General features: G+C 41.8%; 1 protein-coding gene across 1 annotated transcript in view; it reads left to right on the top strand.

The window, feature by feature from the left end:
• Positions 1 to 17,672, top strand: part of SLC13A1 (solute carrier family 13 member 1) — an 87,105-nt gene extending 69,433 nt beyond the window's left edge. Inside the window, exons 9-16 of the mRNA XM_083699275.1 lie at positions 745 to 864; positions 2,589 to 2,687; positions 2,786 to 2,887; positions 8,882 to 8,985; positions 10,431 to 10,540; positions 13,350 to 13,511; positions 14,313 to 14,450; positions 15,536 to 17,672. Coding sequence (XP_083555401.1) covers positions 745 to 864; positions 2,589 to 2,687; positions 2,786 to 2,887; positions 8,882 to 8,985; positions 10,431 to 10,540; positions 13,350 to 13,511; positions 14,313 to 14,450; positions 15,536 to 15,673 — 973 coding nt within the window. The 3' untranslated portion in view covers positions 15,674 to 17,672. The remainder of the gene's footprint in view (positions 1 to 744; positions 865 to 2,588; positions 2,688 to 2,785; positions 2,888 to 8,881; positions 8,986 to 10,430; positions 10,541 to 13,349; positions 13,512 to 14,312; positions 14,451 to 15,535) is intronic.
• The last annotated feature ends 5,517 nt before the right edge of the window (positions 17,673 to 23,189 follow it).

The raw sequence follows: 23,189 nt of genomic DNA, 5'->3' as shown, positions 1-23,189 counted from the left end.
CATTCACTTCCTTTATGTGATCGTAATCACGTAGCAAAGAGGAGAGGGAAATTGGCAAGTCCAGCTTTTCACTAGTGCCTCACATTCCCCAACTGTACAGGCCCTTTACAATTTGAAGGGCAGACGTATGGAGTAGGGGGCCTCCTGTACTCATGCAAATCTCCCTCATGAATGAGAACCTCATCTGAATCCCTATCATGTAGTACAGCCTTTGTCCATCTGACTGGGGCAGATGGGAGTTGTAGTACAAAACTTCTGGAGACCACCAGGTTGATGAAGGCTGAGGCAGCATATTATGAATAGCTCTCGGGGAACATTTTAACATGATTTCCAAACCTTCCAAAAGATGGGGGAGACCACCAGCTCCACCCAGAATCGCACTAGATACCTGTGGTACTAATATGTCTCCCTCTCTTAAAAAGATGAGGGAGCCCAAAAAATAAAAAAGGAAGCCATAGGAAGTCAAGCAGTGAGATCAGGAACTCAGTGACACAGGGCCAGTGAGTTCACACTATTGTTGTTAAATGTGCAATAATGCCGTTGTCATTCAAATCTACATTTGAGGTGAAGTCATATTCCATCTTCATTTCCTGATAGAGCTGGTTTTCATATCTAAAACTGGACAGGGTGTGTAAGTGTATCAATGCTTCAGCCCATCCCAGGGATCCTGTCTTAACTGGTATCTTGCTTTTCATATGCAATAGTGATGTCTTAACCTCAGTTTCTTTCTCATTTTTTATTCAGGCGGTACCCAGGTTGCCAGTGCATCAATTTTGGAACATGGTTTATTCTTTGCATCCCTATCACTCTTATTATACTGGTCCTTTCCTGGGTTTGGCTCCTGTGGCTTTTCCTGGGTTTCAAGTAAGTATAAATGCCCAGTGCAATCCATGTGATGACAGTTGAGGCAGGGAGAATAGTATACTGTAGAAAATCATTTCATATTTTAGAATGAGAATGGGTGGCTTCATTCATGAAAATTCACCAGCAATTACTAGAGGCAGACTTTCCCTCACGAAGGCCAAAGGTAGGCTATGTGGTTGTGAACTTCAGATGTTGTGAACTACGACTCCCATCTTTCTGATCATTGACCATGCTACCTGGGACTAATGGAAGTTGGAGTCTGCAACATCTGGATGGCATTACATTGGCTACATTTGGCTGTGACCCTCCAATATGGCCAATTATGGCAATTGGAGTCCAACAACTTTTGGAGGACACAGGTTCCTCATCCCTGTAGTGTAGAAATAGGCATGCTTTTGGAAACTCAAAACCAGCCCAGTCCAAAATAATATTTGCATGTGGACTGATGGTGGTCATCATTCAGGACTTCTGCATTTGCAACTCACACTCATAGGGTGAAACCTTCGGGTGGAAAAGTCCTATTGTATAGCTGCTACAGTGAATAATCTTCTCAATGCTCTGGGTTGATAAGGTTTATCCCTCAAGTATAGCGATAAAGATAGAGGTAGCCTGAACCCCAAAGAGGAATTATAATTTCCGATACCGTTCCCCAAAAAGATGTGGTAATGGAACCATGGTTTGCTCACAATTCAGCCTTATGCTGAAGTGGGCCAAACATTTATATACTGCTTGATTGTAATTAAGCACCAATAAGTCACAACAAATGATTTATAGTAAGTGACCTTCATCCTAACAGCTGGAAGTTGCATGACTGCTTTTATTAATAAATAGCATAAATAGCAGGAGAGAATTGGTATCTGAATGAGGAACATATTAGAATATAGGTTTAAATCCCCTGCCCATCACACCACAGTCCTGATTTGACCACCTCACCACCCCCAACCCACAGCTACTATTTACTAAAGAAAGAAAGAAAGAAAGAAAGAAAGAAAGAAAGAAAGAAAGAAAGAAAACGATGTAACTGAGAGTTGCACAGTTAATATCACATCAGATTTGACCTTCAGCATAACATTGCTTTCCCTTTTCACATACAAATCACTAGGTGGTATAAATAATTTCCCCAAGAATAGAGAGCATATTTTCCAAGATTTTCAGCAGGGATTTTGCTTTTGAGGTATTCAACATGGTGTCCACTATCATTCCTATCATCCCTGTTCATTGGCCATTTTGGCTGAGGGTAATGGGAGCTAGCTACTCTCGTTTATACAAAGGAAGCCCACCTGACTTCATGCCATTTACTGTCTCTGCTATAAAGTATGTGACCAAAACACCAAATTTGCCAATACATTACAATACACATACCATACATGATACTATAGTCTGACATAAAGCATTACGTTTCTGAATTACAAGGCATTGGTTATTTCTGTTCCAAGGACTGTGGCTTGGGTCCAGAGAGATGTGTAACCAGTTCCTCCTGCCAAAAAGGAGCTTTGAACTGCATTTTCAAAACAGATCCCCACATAGCAAGCCTCTTTTGAAACAAAACAGAATCTCCAAAGCAATTTGTGATACAAAACGGAGGGGAGTCACCTCCTGGTCAAAGGAAGGGAGCCAAAAAAAATCCCACTGAGCTCAGGCCTTTGGATACAAGCCACAGGAAGAGAAACCCATACTTGAAATGTAAAACACCCCTTTACTGGTTATTCTTATTTCCATTTTAGTTTCAAAGAAATGTTCAAGTGTGGCAAGGAAAAGTCGCCCAGGGAACAAGCCTCCGCACAGGTGATTAAAGAGGAATACAATAAACTTGGACCGATGAGGTAAGACAGACGGCTGAACCACAGGCACAATGTTACAATGTTGTCAAAGCAAACATACTGAAAGGGCAATGTTGAAACTCGCTGTTCTTCTGTTGCAGCTACCCAGAAATCATCACCCTTGTCCTCTTCATTCTCATGGCCCTGTTATGGTTCACTAGAGACCCTGGATTCATCTCTGGCTGGGCTTCGTTATTTTCAGCGTAAGTTTATAAGCATCATTGTCCAGTTTTGAGGTGCTGGCATTATCTCTTGCTTGCAAACGAATCCGTGTTGATGGTATTGAAGATTTGTTTAGCTATCGTACTGGATGTGCTGACAAGGAGATGTAACTATCCATCCTTTAGAAGACATCTGAAGGCAGCCTTGTATAGGGAAGGGTTTTTTAAAATAATAATAATAATAATAATAATAATAATAATAATAATAATAATAATAATAAATTTATACCCCACCCATCTGGATGGTTTCCAACAGAATATTAAAAACACTCTAAAACATCAAACATTAAAAACTTCCCTAAATAGGGCTGCCTTCAGAAGTCTTCTAAAAGTCAGATAGTTGTTTATTTCCTTGACATCTGATGGGAGGGCAGACGCCGCCACCGAGAAGGTCCTCTGCCTGGTTCCCTGTAACCTCACTTCTCACAGTGAGGGAACTGCCAGAAGGCCCTCAGAGCTGGACCTCAGTGTCCGGGCAGAACAATGTGGGTGGAGACACTCCTTCAGGTTAAAATGCTTTATTATGTTTTTATATATATTGGAAGCTGCCCGAGAGTGGCTGGGGCAACCCAGTCAGTTGGGTGGGGTATAAATAATAAAGTTGTGGTGGAACAGGACATCCCTATTTTCATCGAATAAATGTTGGAAGGTATTCAATGCACTGAAACAGCACCACAACAAAAGTGGCCAGGGCCAGAATTGGCAGTGGGGGGCTATCCCATATTCTCTCTTGTACACACACACATTTATACAGCATGCACACATACAGACTCCCCTGAGTAACAGAGTAGGAAGAGCTGCAAAATTGCAGAGCAGTGAGGAATTTGCGGCAGGCCCGAATTAGACATTGGCTGCTCTACATTCCACACATGCATGTACATGCTCACATACACATATAACACACAGCACAAACACCACACAGAGGTATCACCCACAAAGAAAAAAATTCCTTTTTAGGCCACCCAGCACCACCACATTTTCAGTAACAGTGCCTACCGTTTTTAACCAAGTCAGCCACAGCTATGGTGGTTATATCTAATATCTGTTTCAGTCTATGCCATCCCCACTCAGCCTCACACCTAGTGCACCACTTCTCACGAGGACAGATTTTTATTTATCCATAATGAACCCAAAGCACCATTATATTTCATTTCTGAAAACCCAAGAAGCTGTACCTCAAATAATGAACAGCGATGTGTGCCTAAGGCTCCAATCTGTACGTGGAAATCAGTTCTACTTCAAGTTAAACCTATTCGGGGTTGGAGCATAAATCACACCTTCAAATATCCTCAGTTCTTGACTCCTTGTAATGTTTGCTTGGGTAGCACACAACTTCTTCAGTTGTTTCAAATACCTGCTGTTTAGATATTACAGTCATTGGGCAGGACTGTTTTTGAGTGCTTCTGTGAGGAAGTTGCAGTACCAAATTTATCATTACTATATATGTAGTTTGACTGTACAGTGGTACATCAGGTTAAGAACTTAATTCGTTCTTGAGGTCTGTTCTTAACCTGAGGTACCACCTTAGCTAATGGGGCCTCCCACTGCTGCTGAGCCACCGCTTCATGATTTCTGTTCTCATCCTGAAGCAAAGTTCTTAACCCGAGGTAATATTTCTGGGTTAGCGGAGTCTGTAACCTGAAGCATCTGTAACCTGAAGCGTATGTAACCCAAGGTACAACTGTATTTCTTGCACTTACTGAGGACTCAGCTACGTTTGTCAAAAAACAGTGTTTTGAATGAGTTGCAAACATGCAACACCAGATGGCGCTGCGCAGCACAAAACTTTTCTGTGTGATTTTACATAGCATTTTTTACCTTTTGTTATAACGATTTAATTTATGACTTACAGTATTTATAGCAGGTTCCCCCCGACTCCTGTGTGTAGATTCACCCTGAGTTAGCAGACCCTACAGTGCTCAAACATATTTGCTGTTCAGCCACTCTGGCCTCAAAAAGTTTTAACCTTTGAATAAGAGGGGAAGGCTTCAACAGTTTCCCCTTTTCTGCTCCTTCATGGCTGAAACTTTTCTCAGCTGAGTCAAATGATTGGCTGGGGAAAGTGGCTGAGGCAGGATATAGCACTTTGCCTAAGACGTGACAGAGAAATAGCTCCAATTGTTCTTCTCCAGCTGGGCATTTTGATATTTGCTATACAGTGATACCTCGGGTTACATACGCTTCAGGTTACACACTCCACTAACCCAGAAATAGTGCTTCAGGTTAAGAACTTTGCTTCAAGATAAGAACAGAAATCGTGCTCTGGCGGCGCGGCGGCAGCAGGAGGCCCCATTAGCTAAAGTGGTGCTTCAGGTTAAGAACAGTTTCAGGTTAAGAACAGACCTCTGGAACGAATTAAGTACTTAACACGAGGTACCACTGTATTGTCGGTCAGGGCAGACACCAATGAATAGTTCCATCACCTCAAGAACTTCTGTCTGCGGAATAGAACTTCCCCTCATTCTTCTTTCCCCATATACCTCCCCCATGCCCCCTAAATACATTCTGGGTTTCCAGTGGCATAGCGTGGGGGGTGCAGGGGGGCCGGCCGCACCGGGCGCAACATCTGGGGGGGGCGTACGCTCGCACTCGCAGCTCTTTGCCCCTACTAAAATCCACTGGGTTAGGGGACGCAAATTACTTGCCTTGCCCCGGGTGCTGAAAATCCACGCTACGCCACTGTGGGTTTCCCCCCAACCTTCTGCAGCAGTTCTGGGTAGGGGGCAGGGGGCACAAGGAGAGATATATATATACACATACGATCCTTTTGACTCTCCGCCAATGTTTTCCCCCAAGTCCATTTTCATTTGTGACTAATTGTAAGCATGCATCATTCTACTTTAAAATAAACCATTTTTATAGCATAATATATCCAGCCTAACCTGATAAAATCAGAAGCACTTAATTATAATGCTAGGGCATAGTCTGAAGTCTGGTCCTGGGCAGTGTTTGAGTTGGTATTCACCCAGAAAGCACATGTTTGCAGCCTTGAGATCCATTATAGATGGGGAATAAATGCAAGAGAATAAATAAATGATGCCAAGATATAACAAATGGACATTTCCTTTCTTTCTCTTTTTTGCTGTTTAGATTTTGTTTGCATCCATATGCCCATGGTTACACTTAACATTTTTAATTTTCCTCAAAATATCTAAATGAGCTTTTCATTTTTGGAGGTTTTATTAGCCTCATCTTGTAAATATGCTTTGTATTTTGTCTGCAAGCTAAAGTTTTGCATGGAAATGGAAAGTTCATTCAAGTGTTTGGCATGTTTCCCTATATTATTAAATCTGATTAAGAACATCACACACAAACATATCGTTTGCTGATTTCATTTTTAAACATTATTTACATTTACTCCTGTAAAGCGTAGAGTTACCATAGCAACACTTGAGATGGTAAGAACCTGAACAGAATAGTTCATGTGAGGCTTGCCACAACTCCTGTTTCTTGTGGGCATTTCAGATTAACTCATTAAAAACAAATACTTCGGCTAACTTTATGTCACTACAATAGACGCAAGATAATATCTCCAAGGCAACTATCTGTAAACAAACAATAAACGCCCATAAGATGGCAAAAGTTAATTTGTTTCCAAAATAGGTTTTATCTTAAATAATTGCAAATGCAGTAAATAAAGAGCCCGCTGGTAAAATATCAGTGGTTCGGTGTTTGTTTTTCTCTCTTTCCAAAATAGATTTTATCTTAAATAATAGATAGATAGATAGATAGATAGATAGATAGATAGATAGATAGATAGATAGATTCTTTATTGTCATTACACAAGTGCAACATTGCACAAGTGCAACGAAATTGGATGCCATCCCTTAAAAACAACAAAAGCAACACAACAACAACAACCAAACAAACCACATTCCAGCCACACCCACACCCACACCCATCAAACTCCCAGGTCACACTATCGAGTTACTGCATTTAAGAAGGCCACAGCTCTTGGATAGAAACTATTTTTCAGTCTATTTGTCCTTGACTTGATGTTTCTGTATCTCCTGCCAGAAGGCAGTAGTACAAACAGACTGTGTCCCGGGTGAGATGCATCCTGCAGGATATTGTTTGCTTTCCTAAGACAACGGGAACCGTACAGTTCTTCCAAAGATGGGAGGGGATGACCAATAATCCTTTGGGCTGTGGTTATGACCTTCTGGAGCACCTTCCTCTTCCTAGCTGTACAGCTGGAGAACCAGGCACAAATACAGCACAAATACACAAATAATTGCAAACGCAGTAATAAAGAGTCCACTTGTGATATATCAGTTGTTCAGTGTTTGGACACCGCTCCAGTAATCAGACGTTTCGTCCCCAAAAGTCTTAGTCATCAAGCTTTGTAGTAAATAATATACAGTGGTACCTCAGGTTAAGAACTTAATTTGTTCTGGAGGTCCGTTCTTAACCTGAGGTACCACTTTAGCTAAAGGGGCTTCCCGCTGCTGCCACGCAGCCACCGGGTGATTTCTGTTCTCATCCTGAAGCAAAGTTCTTAACCCGAGGTACTATTTCTGGGTTAGCGGAGTCTGTAACCTGAAGCATCTGCAACCCGAGGTACCACTGTACAACAGAAGACATTATATAAACGGCTTAAAACAGGGGTGTATCTGTCCCCATCAGCATGTTTCCATCGGGAGCAACATAGAAAGAGGATGATGTCCTTCCGTTTGTTAAGCCTCTTGAAGGTTGCATTTCATCACTTCTGTCTCCTGTTGAGACTCAGATATGGAAAGGAGGAGGTTTTTGACCTCAAGCCAGTGTCAACTACAACTATATTATGGGATGCGGGTGGCACTGTGGTCTAAACCACTGAGCCTCTTGGGCTTGCCGATCAGGGTGAGCTCCCGTTGCTCTTTCCCAGCTCCTGCCAACCTAGCAGTTCAAAAGCATACTAGTGCAAGTACGGTAGATAAATAGGTACCACTGCGGCAGGAAGGTAAACGGCATTTCCGCGCACTCATGTTTCTGTCATGATATCCCATTGCACCAGAAGCTGTTTAGTCATGCCGGCCACATGACCTGGAAAGCTGCCTGTGGGCAAACGCTGGCTCCCTCAGCCTGAAAGCGAGATGAGCGCTACAACCCCATAGTCACCTTTGACTGGACTTAACTGTCCAGGGGTCCTTTACCTTTTACCTTTACAGCTATATTACCTGCACAGGTGTTGAGTTCTTCTGGAGAGGTTATTCTCTCTGGCCCACCCAATCTGATCTCAAGGAATGCCCTTCTGAGCAACGCTACTGAGATAGGGATTCCCTACCAAGGAAGGCTGATGATGACCTTTCACCCACAGGCGACCCCTCATTTATTTATTTATTTATTTAAATAAACCTCTGGCCACTGAGGTGACTTGCTTTTCTCACCTGCTCTGTGCTTTGGTCTCATATCTTTTGCTTTTATTGTCTATTAATTGCCTGCCTTTTTTTCAGAATAAAACCTGCTATTATTTATGTTTATATGGTTTTATTGTGCTATTGCTGGGTTATTTATTGTTAGTCAAATTGAGCATTATTTGTAAATGTGGAAAACAAAAATAAATAGATTAAGCATAGTTAGGTTGAATTTAAACTACGTTCATGGTGAATTCATGCTCTGTTAATCATTGCTATTTTGAAATATAATTGCAAATTGGCATATCATTTAAAATTAATGTTTGTGTAGTTATTTTTAAAGGGAAGCTTTAATCTGCCTTTCTGCTGGATCAGTGCCACCCTACTAGACCATGGCTTAGAGAGTCACAGTGCAGTTCATCAGTTCGCACTGCCAATGGCAAGGAATTATGGGGAAACATGCCCCACAATATCTGCAGGGCCAGATGTTTCCCATCCCTGCCAAATAGAAATTTAATGTGTTTACCGTCACCTCAAAATATATTTCCAAACACTGGTAATGTCTGATATTATTGCTAAAGAATCAGAATTTTCTAGTGTGATATTTGTGGACCAACTGAAACATTGGCTCTTTCCCCAGATACCCAGGATTTGCTACCGATTCAACAGCTGCCTTAATGATTGGCCTCCTCTTCTTCATCATTCCAGCAAAAACATTGTCTAGAACTTCAAATGGAGAAAACAGTTGAGTATACATCCCTGACTTTTTCCTCTTTAGCACAAGTATAAAGGCTCGTCCACACTCCTACTCAACCTGTGCCTAGAAAGCATGGGTACGAGCAATTGCCCCCTGGCCTCTCTCCCTTTCCCAGGGAAAAACCTGCTCTTTAGCGATAAATTGGAACAAACTGAAAACCCGAATTGCCATTTGCTCCAATTGAACACTAAAGAGCAGTTTTCCCGGGGGGAAGTAGCAAGACAAGAGGAAGTGTGGATATAAACCCTAAGTTAATATTATAACTGAGAGCAGATTATAGCATAGTGATATTTTGAGCTTCTTTTCAAAGCCATCCAGACTTCTGCTGTTGGATGGGTGGGCTTGAATCATAGAACTGTAGAGTTGGAGGGACCCCGAGGGTCATCTTGTTCAATTCTCTGCAATGCAGGAATTTCAGCGGAAGCATCCATGACAGGTGGCCACCCAACCTCCAAGGAAGGAGAGTCCACCAACACTTATGGGAGTCAGTTCCACTCTTGAACAGCTCTTACTGTCAGAAAGTTCTTCCCAATGTTTAGTTCTTGTAACTTGAAGCCATTGGTTCAAGTCCTACTTTCCAGAGCAGGAGAAAAGAATTAGCTTCCAGAAAACAATTACAGGCAGAATCCCGATGCATCCCAAGCTCTGCGTACATTGCAGAGCAGATGTGGAGCTCTCATAATCACGTAAAAGGTAAAGGGACCCCCGACCGTTAGGTCTAGTCGCGGACGACTCTGGGTTTGTGGCACTCATCTCACTTTACTGGCCGAGGGAGCCGGTGTACAGCTTCCAGGTCATGTGGCCAGCATGACTAAGCTGCTTCTGGTGAACCAGAGCAGGACATGGAAATTCTGTTTACCTTCCTGCCAGAGTGGTACCTATTTATCTACTTGCACTTCACATGCTTTCGAACTGCTAGGTTGGCAGGAGCAGGGACTGAGCAACGGGAGCTCACCCTGTCGCGGGGATTCGAACCGCCGACCTTCTGATTGGCAAGCCCAAGAGGCTCAGTGGTTTAGACCACAGTGCCACCTGTATCCCATAATATAGCTGTAGTTGACACTGGCTTGAGGTCAAAAACCTCCTCTTTTCCATATCTGTGGTTTAGACCACAGTGCCCTTTTTGTCATAAGCATGTAGAAGAGAGTTCTTCATTCATTTTCCATGATGGTTACCAATTTCAACACAGGAAGAGCCTGCTTGATCAGGCCAATGGTCCAGCTGCTCCAGCATCCTGTTCTCACAGGATGCCTATGGGGAGCCCAAATGCAGCACTCTCCCCATACAAACCAGCTCCTGCAACGCAAAGGCTTGAGGAAGTCAGATGACTCAGAATAGCTCTGTGTGAAACAGTAGTAGAAAGACAGTGCAATGGGCTTTCCCTCCTCAGATCTTTACAGACATTCTTTTTATTATTATTCCCCTCCTCTAGTTGTTTTTGATTACACTCCACTGATAACTTGGAAAGAATTTCAAGCCTGCATGCCCTGGGAAATTGCCATCCTCGTTGGTGGAGGGTTTGCGCTGGCAGATGGCTGCGAGGTAATACAGATTTTTGCAACATATTCAATCAATAATAAAAACAACAATATTCTTAAGCTGTAGCTGGTTTGCAAGAAAATCGCAGAGGACGAGCTGAAAAGTTGTCCGGTGTTATTCCACTAGTAATATTTATCTTCTAATGGAACAACAGTTAAGCGAGAAATTGAAGGGAATTGTTGTTCGAGAAGTTAGGGGGAATTTGGAGGGTTAGTTCCTTTGCTTGGTAAAATGTTGTCTCTGAAAATGGTTTCGTTTTGACTGTTATTATCACCATTATCATTAAATAGATTTCTAGTCCACCTTCTGGAGTGTGTTGCTGCTTGCTACAAATCCATAAAATAAAACATTAGCACATCAAGATTTAAAACAGCTGTAAAAACAATTGGCAGCATTAAAATAAAACTGTTCTTAAATATGACCATAAAATTACCCAGGTGTGGACCAGGATTTAATAAAAGAAAAATTATGCACAGAAGTGTGGTGTGCTAAGCCTTATTCAATGAAGTAAAGAATAGTCTCAACTGCTTTGGGCAAACAGCTTTGGCTGTTTGGAGCTTAGAGGGCCATCTCCTATACCGAGGGTGACTAAGTTTCACCTTCTGGATATTGTTGGATTCCAGCTCCCAACCAGCCCCAACTAGCCTGACTAATGCTCATGGAACTTGTAGTTCAGCAAGCATTTGGAGGGTTTGTGCCTTGGTCCTACAACATGTCATCTTCTCCTCAAGATGAGTGTGTGTAGCGTGGACTTTGTTGTGGCCTCTTGCTTGGACCATGAGCACAACACAAAGTTAGCTTCATAAGCCAAGATGATGACAAGCTTCTTGCACAAACATGTAGCCCCCTCTGCTCCCAGTTTTCTTCTCCCTTTGTGCAACTAACCAAATAGGCCATGAAGCCATAGTCAACCATAACTATAAATGGGAACTATGGCTAATATGATTTGTGCTTATGATGTTTTCAGGGTGGTTACACACTTGCAATACCATCTGCTCCTGCTAAATGTTTTGGGGCAGTGACTGCTGCTTTTTTGCAGTAGTGCATGTCCCATAAAGGTAAAGGTAAAGGGACCCCTGACCATTAGATCCAGTCGTGACAGACTCTGGGGTTGCGGCGCTCATCTCGCTTTACTGGCCGAGGGAGCCAGCGTACAGCTTTCGGGTCATGTGGCCAGCATGACTAAGCCACTTCTGGCAAACCAGAGCAGTGCATGGAAACACCGTTTATCTTCCCACCGGAGCGGTATCTATTTGTCTACTTGCACTTTGATGTGCTTTCGAACTGCTAGGTTGGCAGGAGCAGGGACCGAGCAACGGGAGCTCACCCCGTCACGGGGATTCAAACTGGCAACCTTCTGATCGGAAAGTCCTAGGCTCTGTGGTTTAACCCACAGCACCACCTGCGTCCCGCATGTCCCATAGTTTCCTTCTAAAATCTGTTAACTTTTCTTCTTCTTCTTTGGCTATCACTTGTAGCCGAGTAAGATTATCTTCCATTAATGTGGTCTTAACAGTTTGTCCATAAGTAACTGTGGAGACCATTCTGGATCCGCACATCCTTCCACAGTGGGGACATAGGTTTCTGGGTGGGAGTTGATCACAGTGAGGATTTGTCCTCCATGCCTTCCTCTTAGCTCATTTCTCTCTTTCGTCCTGAGTTTGTGTTTCTTCAAAGTCCATGATACCTTTAGTGAAGGCTGTTCTCCAGTTGGAGCGCTCACAGGCCCATGTTTCCCAGTTGTCTGTGTTTATACTACATTTTTTAAGATTACCCTTGATAGTGTATTTAAACCTCTGTTGTTGTCCACCAGCATTGTTTACCTGTAATTATTATTATTATTTATTTATTATCATTATCATTATTATTGTTATTATTATTATTTTATGATTTATACTCCGCCTATCTGACAGGGTAGCCTCAGCCACCCTGGGCAGCTTCAAACACATATAAAAACATAATCAAACATTAAAAACTTCCTGATAGTTCTGTAGTGCAAGAGTGCCCATCCAGATGGAAATAATGTGGTAACATTGGGAAAGCATGGTAGAACTAAGAAAACAGACTCCACCATTAATGCACTATTATTCTGTCAAAGGCATGTTACAGAATACATCTGCAAACAACAACAACAACAACAAAAACACACACAAATACCAATCTGGAGGGCCCTCTTTTGAACACCCGCCTCAGCTCTTTTGTCAATGGTTTGTAAATTCAGACACAACAGCAAACCAAAGTTGGCACAAACTCACCAGCTTCAGCCTGTAGTTTGATATCATGTTTGGCAGCCCCTCACAAACCAACAATAAGTTCAGACATAAGACTAAAGCATGGTTGACCATGAATGCAGCTTACTCATACCCATGGTTGTGCTACTCAGAAGCCAGCCTCAATTAGTTCAATGGGACTTACTCCATAGTAAATGTGTACAGTATAGGCTTTCACCCGTAGCCATTTATATCAAGGGTAGTCAGATGTTGTTGGGCTATAACTCCCATCTTCTATGCCCATTGGCCATGTTGGCTGGGGCTGATGGGAATCCAACAATAGCTGGATGGCACTATGTCGGCTAGCCCCAATTTACATCGTGAAAATGTATTATCTGTCAGAAGTTGAGCATCTTGGCATGCGTTTGATATGGAGGAAAACACACTGAGGGAGCCTGGGATCCTATTAGAGTTCAGTTACTTGCAGGTATCGATCCTGTGTATTGATAGGCTAACAGATTCTGCAAATGCCGTACTTGTGAAAAAATATGTATGCATTAAATTACATTGGCGGATAACTGTGCTAACGTTCCTTTTCACAGGTCTCAAAACTCTCAGAGTGGATAGGAAGTAAATTAACTCCTTTGGGATCGCTGCCCATATGGCTGACTATCCTCATTTCATCCCTGATTGTTACCACAATAACTGAAGTAGCCAGCAATCCTGCCACTATCACAATATTTTTGCCTATCCTAGCCCCACTGGTGAGTAACCCTTCCAAGAAACTGGTTTGGTTTGCCCATTCACAATTAAAGTGGTTAAAGATAAGTAAAAAGATGGAGTTTCCACCCTTTCAAAACGTGCTCTAATTGGGTGTCTGTGTGTTAGACTTAGTGAGCTGGGAATATTGAACCAGAGAGTGGTAGTTTAGTTAATTCTAGATTAAAGAGTATGATGTTGTGTATAGGTGTTCTATGGAAGCAAGGAAATAATAATAAAAGATGCATATTTCCTATGGATAGCAATGCATTGAATATAAAGCATCAGTAATTATGTCCCACTGCACTCAAAGAAGCATGTGTTCCAATGCACAAACAGTGATACTGCATGGATCTTTATGTGTTCAGGGTTGCAGGTTTCTTTTCTGCGTGCCTGTATTCACTTTGCCTCTATAAATCCAATTTAATTTTTAAGACTTTAAATCCCACAGATCATAGGATCATCGCGGCTATTTTAGCTATGGGCTCTTGTATGGTGCTTTGCTCCTCAGCCTAGTAAAGTGGAGGAATGTGTGTATATAGGTTCAGGGTCCTTTAAATACTTCAGTTAACATTATGTGTTCATGCAGGGAACCTGTGGACCTGCAGATCCAGCTCCTGACAGCCCCAGAAGCCATGGCCAATGGCCAGGCGTTACGGTGGATGTTGTAGTCTAGCGCCACCTGGTTCTCCATGTCTGCTTGTGTGATCGCAGCCTTTGGTTCTAGCTTGCATTTTAATTCTGAATCAGATATGTGCTTCTTTCCATGAAGGTGAACCATGACTTTCTGTTTCCTCCTCTAACAGGCTGAAGCCATCCATGTGAACCCCCTGTATATATTGATTCCCTCCACCCTCTGCACTTCGTTCGCCTTCCTTTTGCCTGTAGCAAATCCGCCCAATGCCATTGTATTTACATATGGTCACCTGAAAGTTATCGACATGGTAAGTCGAGGGCAAATAACACACACCATGCTGACTTCTTTTGTAACAATAATGGTAATAATAATAGCATCCTTTCCCAGCGTGCTCAGAACCCTTATTATACACCATCTCACTTATTCTTAAGGAAGTAAGAAGAGCCCAGTAATCTTGTCTTGTCCAGTGTCTTGCTTTCCGCAGACACCAACCAGGTGGCTCTAGAAAGCCCATGAGGAAGACCTGAAGACAATAGTCCTTTTCTATTGTTGCTGTCTGGAACAATAGGTATTCAGGTTCTGCACAGCCATCATGACTTTCAGCCACTCATACACCCATCTGTCGTGAATTTGTCTAATGCTCTTTAAAAACCATCTAGGATGTTTACTGTATTTATTTACACATACTGTATCACCTTTCCTCTAAGCAACTCTAGGCAGAATACATGGTTCACCCCAGTGGCTTGCGGTCAGTGGACTAGGCTAGTGCCCTAAAAGTTCCCGGTAAATCAGAGTAGAGAAGGAGGTACGATGCTCCAAGGGGATCCAAAAGCCCTCCTGTCCAGCTTTGGGAAGGAGGTGCAATGCTCACATGCAACGTCTCCTCACCACCACCACAATTGCACTTGCAAGCTGGCACCTCTGACCCTAACTGTTCCCCTACGAAAAATTTCACTGCATGCCACTGTTTCCCTCGTCCTCTTGTCACAACAACTCTGTGAGGGAGATTAGGCTGAGGTTTAGGTAGCCCAAGGTCACTCAGTAAGCTGCATGGTTGGGTACAATTTAAACTCATGTCTCTGTGATAATAGTCCATCACTCTGATCCAGGGGTGTGCAACCTTTTTGGCTCTGTGGGACATCCTCTGTATCACATCCTTGCCTCATGAGAGACCTAGTGGCTTGTCTAAAACCACCTGATGGTAATAAAATATTATATAAAAAAATAAAATAAAACCACCTGATGGGTTCATGACCACTCTGAGATATGAACCTGGAATTTTCTAGTTTGCAGATTGTAACTGTGCGAATTGTGGTTTTGCAAAATTTCTTGATCAAATTGGGGCTTTCTGTTTCAATTGTTTCTCTCCTTACCCTCCCCCCTTTCTTTTAGGTAAAAGCCGGTTTGGGTATCAATATCATCGGAGTTGCTGTTGTCATGCTTGCTGTCATGACATGGGGGGTGCCCATGTTTGAACTCAATACATATCCTAGTTGGGCACCTGCTATTGCTAACAGAACCGGACTTTAAGAATGGAGTAGCAGCTTCTTTTTCTCGATCCGCCTTCCCATGCTGTGCTTCTTGTTTACTCTTCCCAAGGATCGACACATCTGCACTGAAGACGGTAAACCAAGACTCTTGCAATCTCGATACTGCAATGGCAAGCGAGTCTGTGCAAGTGTCCCATCAGTTTGGATTTCAGGGTTGGGAAGTTTGCAACGGCGGTTACGCACATTCATTATGAATGCTGATTGGCCCCTGTTTTTAGGGTCACCAAATAATGTAGGTTTATAACTATAGGGGTGTTGGGATAAGAGCGTGGTGGGTGGGTGGACAGATAGCTGGATCAATAGATTTTAAAATGCTGGAAGGCCATTATTTCAAGGTTATGGCCAATGTGTCTTCCAGTCCCAACATGTGCACTGAAGCATTCTATGCGTGCCTTATAAGTCAGAGCTACATGATCACTTCACGTGGAGCATGTTGTGCCATACACTTGTTTCACGTAAGCCTACTTGCCCGGGGATGGTTGCTGCTGGAATCTGATAGGAAGATCTTTTCCAAGACGATCAATGAATGACTGAAATTTCAGATGATCATGTTGTGGGAAGAACTACCCATTGGCCAGAGAAGAGGCAGCTTGCCTATCTGCCTCCATACCACTCACGGCTGCTGGGTTATGTGGGTTTGGGAATCATGTGTGTGCTCATTGCAATCTATTTTAAACTATTTTAAATGAGGAAGACCTAGGTGTGGTAACTAGCATGTTCTGCCCTGGAAGCTAGACACAGTACCCAGTCGTGGGCATGAGATGATGAGGGAAACCATCATGATCCAATGGGGAGTTTATATATTATTATTTTAAAACCAGAAGAGCTTACCACATTGTATTGATTCTGTCTGAATTAGTTCTGCCAGAATCAATCGTAGTAATAAATGTGCCATAGTGTGAGACAATAGGATCCTTATTGCTGTATTTCTTGAGCTAAATATTAAGCACCTTTTCTATTATTCCAGGGGTGTGGGACCTCTTTTAGCTTGAGGGGCACATTCTGCTGTGGGTAACATGTCAGTGAAGGGGGGAGGGGGCCCAAAGTGGGCACAGCAATTCATGTGGCACTTACCCTTGTACTGTAGACTACATTCCAGCCACACAAAAGCCAAGTAGGGTAGGGCACACATACTGTATCTATCCATCACCTGCCCAGGTATCATTTTTTAGACTGGTTCCCCTCTATTGCCTCCATAGTGATGGGAAAGGGCTGTTGCTCAGAGGCAAAGGCATACATTACTCACAAAAAGTCCAAGGTCTTCCCTCAACCTCTTTAGCTAGGGTTGGAAAAGACACCTGCTTAAAACCCTGGAGAATAGAAAATATCGACTTGGTCCAACTTGGTGTAAGGTACCTTAGCAGAGATGGCTGTTCTACATAGCATTCATATTGTAGTATGTGGGGACATGGGAAATGGGATTGCTGGACCAGATCAATCCACTGTTAATGGGGCGGGCAGCAAAGAGAAGTGTAGCTTTCAATACACAAGGGTGTTGGCATTGCAGCAGATGTGACGCTTCTCTGGTTTGAGGCTCTGCTCACCTGGATCAGAGTCAGAATCAGGTATTTTCTGCCACAAAGATGTGGTGTGTGGAATAATGCATGCATGTGAATATTTTTATTTTTATTATTTTTACTGTTATTATTATTATTGCATCTGTGTACACCCTGACCTCACTGTTTGAGAAGAAGTGGTTTGAATACTGTGGACTTAAACTGTTTTTAATCTTGCAACTCTCCAGGCTAATTTGCACCAGGTAAAAGAGTTCACAAACAACAGGAGCCCTTTATCATTGTCATCTTAGGTCATATCAGAAAGTCCTGTTGCATCACTTGGGCTTTTATAATGGACCAGACTTGCAACTTGCGATGGGGAGGATTTTCACACTGTTTTGTTTGGGTATGATAGTGTTTTATGTGCCATTTTACCTTTATGAACAGAGCAAATTATAATTGACAATAAAAGTGGAAATTCAAGTGAAATGTGTTGTTACATGTCGTTAGGGTGTTGTGTATTATCATTGCTATTATTGTGCATTCTTCTTCTTTATTAAATTTGTATTCTGCCCTTCATCAAAAATCACAGGGCAATTCACAACATAAAAATACATAATGGGACACAAAATGCATAATAAAAACAAGAACAAAAGCAAAAACAAACCAATAAGTATCAGTGAGTGTAACCACATAAAGAGCAGGAAACCTCCCATCCATTTGTTCTAGGGAACCACCCACTAAAAGTCTTGTTTGGAATGAGCTTCAGTTTGTGGGCTTTTGCCCAGTCTATTATTGAGGAAAAACAATGATCCAGCACAGCCACTGCCACACCTGCAGATGTAGAAGAGTTGGTGTTATCAGAATATTGCTGACAACGTACTCCAAAACTCCAAATAACCCCACTCAGCAGTTTCATGTAGATGTAAACAGCATAGGGGATGAAATTGAACCCTGAGGAACACCACACTGAAGGCTCTATGGAGCTGAAGAGCACTCCTCAAGCATCACCCTCCTGAAATGGCCATCCAAGTAAGACTAGAACCACAGTAACTTGGACAGCTGCTCCAGAAAGATATTGTGGTCGATGGTATCAAAAGCCACTGAAAGGTCAAGGAGAATGAACAAGGACACATTTCCTCTGTCTCTTTCCCAAGAGAGCTTACCATATAGGGCAACCAATGCAGTTTCCATGCCTAAACCCCAATTGAAACGGATCTAGAAAATCAGTTGTTGTTGTTGTTGTTGTTGTTGTTGTTGTTGTTGTTGTTGTTGTTATTATTATTATTATTATTATTATTATTATTAAATGAGATTTGTCTGGCAGGGGAATAAAGTGTCCCCAGCTGACATACTGTCTTGCAAGATATACAATATATTTTCAGTGTTCCATTACATGAAGATATTTCCACATACATGGGCAACCAGGTATTTTACTTCCCTGAAACAAATGCAGTAAAAAGTGGATAATGTCCATCAGCTCCCACCCTTAATGAGAATTTCAACACGTATTGCTTTTAAGCGGCTTGTGAAAGATGGAGTCGTTTGTATGGTGGATTTCTCATTTAGGTTTACTATCTGACTAATTTGGAGGCTTCTTTCAATCCAGCTGATGAACTATTAACATGCCCCAGAAGATCAGAGACATATTTAAATATATCCATAAATGATACATTTGTTAATGTTTCCCTCGGTCTCTGATATTAGATTGTGTGGCCTCAGCAGAAAGCAGGGCTTTAACTTAGGTCTATAGGCTCCTTTATAACCATTCTGATTGCTTACCCATATGGGAGAAATAATTGAGACTCTGATGCTATCTCATTGGGAAAGGACAAATTAAACCACCATGATCAGCCACTCAGTTCCATAACTTCACAACCCAGTCCCTAAGCCGGTAAACTTTACTGAGCAAAGACTATATTTTAGATCGATAGGGAGCTTGGTACTCAGGAAAAGGTCAGCAAAGCTTGAACTGAAATTGCAGTAATCAGGGATGCTTCCACACTGGGCATCAACTGTGCAATAGCCACCTTTTCTTTTCTTTTCTTTTCTTTTCTTTTCTTTTCTTTTCTTTTCTTTTCTTTTCTTTTCTTTTCTTTTCTTTTCTTTTCTTTTCTTTTCTTTTCTTTTCTTCTCTTCTCTTCTCTTCTCTTCTCTTCCTTTTCTTTTCTTTTCTTTCCTTTCTTTCTATGTCATTTTTCTTTCCAGCTACCCTTGACTTTAATATCCTTTCAAATGTCTTTAAATACCAAAAACCCCACACTGGTTGTCTCCTTTGCAGGTTATGAGTGTTAAAAAAACTAATATGAGGAAAAATTGGATTACATATGGAGAGTTAATTGTTAAGGAAGGGGGGAGGTGGAAAATGAAACCTTATGAAGAGGTAAAAGAGCATGTATATGATTGGTTGCATTACTTACAAACAAATGAAATGTTTAGGAAGGACTTTAAAGAATATGGTTACGCAGAGAAAGAGTCAAAATTTCAAACAGAAATAATAAACAACGAATATAAAATATTATCCAAAATGTATAAAATTCTGCTGGAATGGCATACAAAAGATGAGGAAGTTAAATCGGTTATGATAAAATGGGCCAGGGATTTCGGATATAATATACAAATGGACGATTGGATTAAATTATGGAATGAAAATATGAAATTTACTGCATGTACAGCGTTAAAGAAAATATTATGAAAATGATGTATAGATGTTACATTACACCGGTAAAACTTGCAAAAATGTATAAAACATGTAAGAAATGTTGGAAATGTAAAGAAAAGGATGGTACTTTCTATCATATGTGGTGGGAATGTAAAAAAGTGAAGAGCTTCTGGGAATTGATTTATAATGAACTGAAGAAAATGTTGAAATATACATTTGTTAAGAAACCAGAGGCTTCACTTTTAGGAATTATAGGAAATGAAATAAATAGAAAGGATTGTAAACTTTTTCAGTATGCAGTAACAGCGGCGAGAATATTACTGGCCCAGAATTGGAAACAAGAACAAGTACCAACATTAGAGGAGTGGAGAATGAAGCTGATGGACTATGCAGAACTGGACAAATTGACAGGAAATATTAGATATCTACGAGACCAAAAGTTTATCGAGGACTGGGGAAAGTTGGTGGACTATTGGGAAAGCATAAGTGATAGAGAAATAACGTTAGTGGCATTTAAAGAAGCTCTGTAAAAGAAATATTGCAAAAAAGATAAACAGGTTTCAAAGGGTATATTGAAAGGCAATAGTGAATTTAAGAAATGTGTATTTAAAAATTAAATTTGGATGATTATCAGAGAGGCTGAAGGAAGTCTAAAAGTGAAAAATTTGTTAAAGTTGAAATGTGATGTGTTATGTATTTTTTATTTGGAAATTAATAAAAAATTATATATATATAAAAAAAACAAATGTCTTTAAATACCGAACTGTTTTAGATCGAGAATTGTCATGCTTTATTTTATATTTTTATAAACCCCTTATAATCAAGCTGTATATAAAGTTTGTTGAAATGAATAAATAAATACCCCCATGATTTTCCTGTTCAGCCATGACTGCCCCCTCCACCTGACTCCTGAACAATAATGTTAACAGATAAGGTAAAAGGGTAAAGGTAAAGGACCCCTGGATGATTGGTCAAAGGCTACTATGGGATTACAACCCTCATCTCGCTTTTCAGGCCAATGGAGCTGGCGTTTGTCCACAGACAGCTTTCCGGGTCATGTGGCCAGCTTCTGGCACAACGAGACACCGTGACGGAAGCCAGAGCACACGGAAACGTCGTTTACCTCCTCACCACAGCTGTACCTATTTATCTACTTGCACTGGCATGCTTTTGAACTGCTAGGTTGGCAGAAGCTGGAACAGAGCAATAGGAGCTCACACCATCATGGGGATTTCAACTGCTGACCTTCTGACTGGCAAGCCCAAGAGGCTCTGTGGTTTAGACCACAGCACCCCCATTGCATAGCTAAATGCTGTCAGGGAAAGGGAGACGGCTAGAGAGATGAGGGGGGAGAGAAGCAATTACCGAGAGCTGAAAGAGCTCATTAGCAGTCTGTCATCCGACTCAGAGGATGAAATAGGGAGGGGGCAACCAGTCCCTGGAACTAGCTACTCACAGAACAAAGGAAATAGGAGGCGTGCCCTGCACTGATGGGCATGCTGGGGAAAAAGATGTCACAAATATTCAGTCGAGACATCTGACTGAGTTAAGCATGGACACATTTGTTTGAACTCTTGGAACTGCTTTGAACTTTTAGTAATAAATCAACAAAACAGAAATGGCTGTGTGCCTGGAGCGTTATCTCTGCTAGCTTTGGCAGCAACAACTCCTTACAAATGCCTAATCAGGAGCCCTTGTAGTTGTGCTTGGAATCACTCTGAGGAGGTGTTTTGAATCTGAACTTTTATATTTAGTTAGTAGATCAGTAATTTCCATTTCAAGTCTGGAAATGTTGTAGAGGTTTGTTTTTTAATACACGGTTTTTCTTTAATATGGATACCTCTTGTCACTGCTTTCATAGCATCCCAATGGTTGGTAAAATTGGTGTTGTCATTGTCATTTCCCTTTCAGACAGAATTGTAGGGTTTCTACTATCCTTTCTGTAAATAGTTGGTTGGTGACTAAAAAGTTTCTCCCTTGCTCAAGTCTTATAGAGAGACTCCTTGTACATTAAGGTGGAAGTTGCCCCCTAGTATGGGTTTTCCCTCAGCAAATTTAGGTGGAATCTAGACACATGTCAGAAACATTGTGAAAATGCTTTTCATTAAAACTTTTTGAAAAACATATTGAATTTGCCATAGCTCACCATCACCATCTAGTGTCACATTTGTATAATGTACTTAAAACATTTTATTTGCAGCTGTATAACTGAGTCCTTACTGAATCTACATAATATGCTTTGAATAAAGTCAAGTTGCTCCAAGTTTGTGGCATATACATGTCCAACAGTTAATTTTTTACTACAATTCCTTGTCCCTTAAGTAAAAATGTATCTACCATTCTCATCTTTCGGTATCAAGTGTATTTTAAAGTTTATTCCTTTGGCAAAAAGGAATCCCTGTCCTTTACTTGAACCTGGTGCTGTCACTCGGTGTTGAAACCAATTGAACCTGGTGCAGCACTCCGTGTTGAAACCAATTGTCACTGAAGATTTTATTTCCCCTAGGGGTGATGGTGTATCTCTTGTAAAAAAAATGCAATTTGTGGCTCCATTGCAAATAAATATGTGTTGTGATTTGAGGACCCGATCCCCGCCTGGGAAATAAAGACACGTGGACACAGAATGTAAGGTTAAGGTAAAGGCCACAACTTTATTGATTACAGCATGTGAGAAGGTATTGGCTTAGGCATTGGACCATGGAACATTAGACTCCACCCACTCGTAGAGGGGTGAGTCTGAGGAGGGGTTAACCACCAAGAGGGGGAGCCTGTTGATGCTAATCCAACTATAGGCTCTCTTCCTGATGTCACCGAAGGTCGTGCCATGGCCCCCCCTCCACACGGGCTTCGGACAGGATCCACGACCGCCGGATTCCTTTAGCGGAATACCCAAAATTGTGGGGAAGGCGATGGCCACAGAAAATGTGTGTGCAATGGTGGGGATGGCTGGCGTGGCTGCATTTGAGCAGCAAGCCATGCCCCCGCCGAGCTTCCCTATTGGGTGCCCAACCGGGGAGGGGCGTGGCGCCAGCCCTGGAGTTGAAGCAGGGGGCGGAGCGCCCCCTGCATGACGCAGGAATCGTCTCCCACTCACAACCCCTTCCCTCCTGGGAGTAGGAAAGGCTTTGCTTTTTTATAGGACCACTAATTTCCCTCACATCTGTCACTTAATGAACATTAAAACCAATTTATATCATGTCACAATATTCTGTCCATTTTTAATGTGCTACATAAATCTTTGTCATTTTCCTATGATTCAACAGTCATGGAAATATTAAAACAATACTCCATGTTTGTTTGTAGAGATAGTGATAGATAGATAAACATATATCCATATA

The sequence above is a fragment of the Podarcis gaigeae genome (assembly GCF_964106915.1).
Source record: "Podarcis gaigeae genome assembly, chromosome: 10".
NCBI classification, from domain to species: Eukaryota; Metazoa; Chordata; class Lepidosauria; order Squamata; family Lacertidae; genus Podarcis; species Podarcis gaigeae.
Note: the sequence above shows the minus strand (reverse complement) of the source record. Positions and strands in the feature narration are given on the sequence as shown.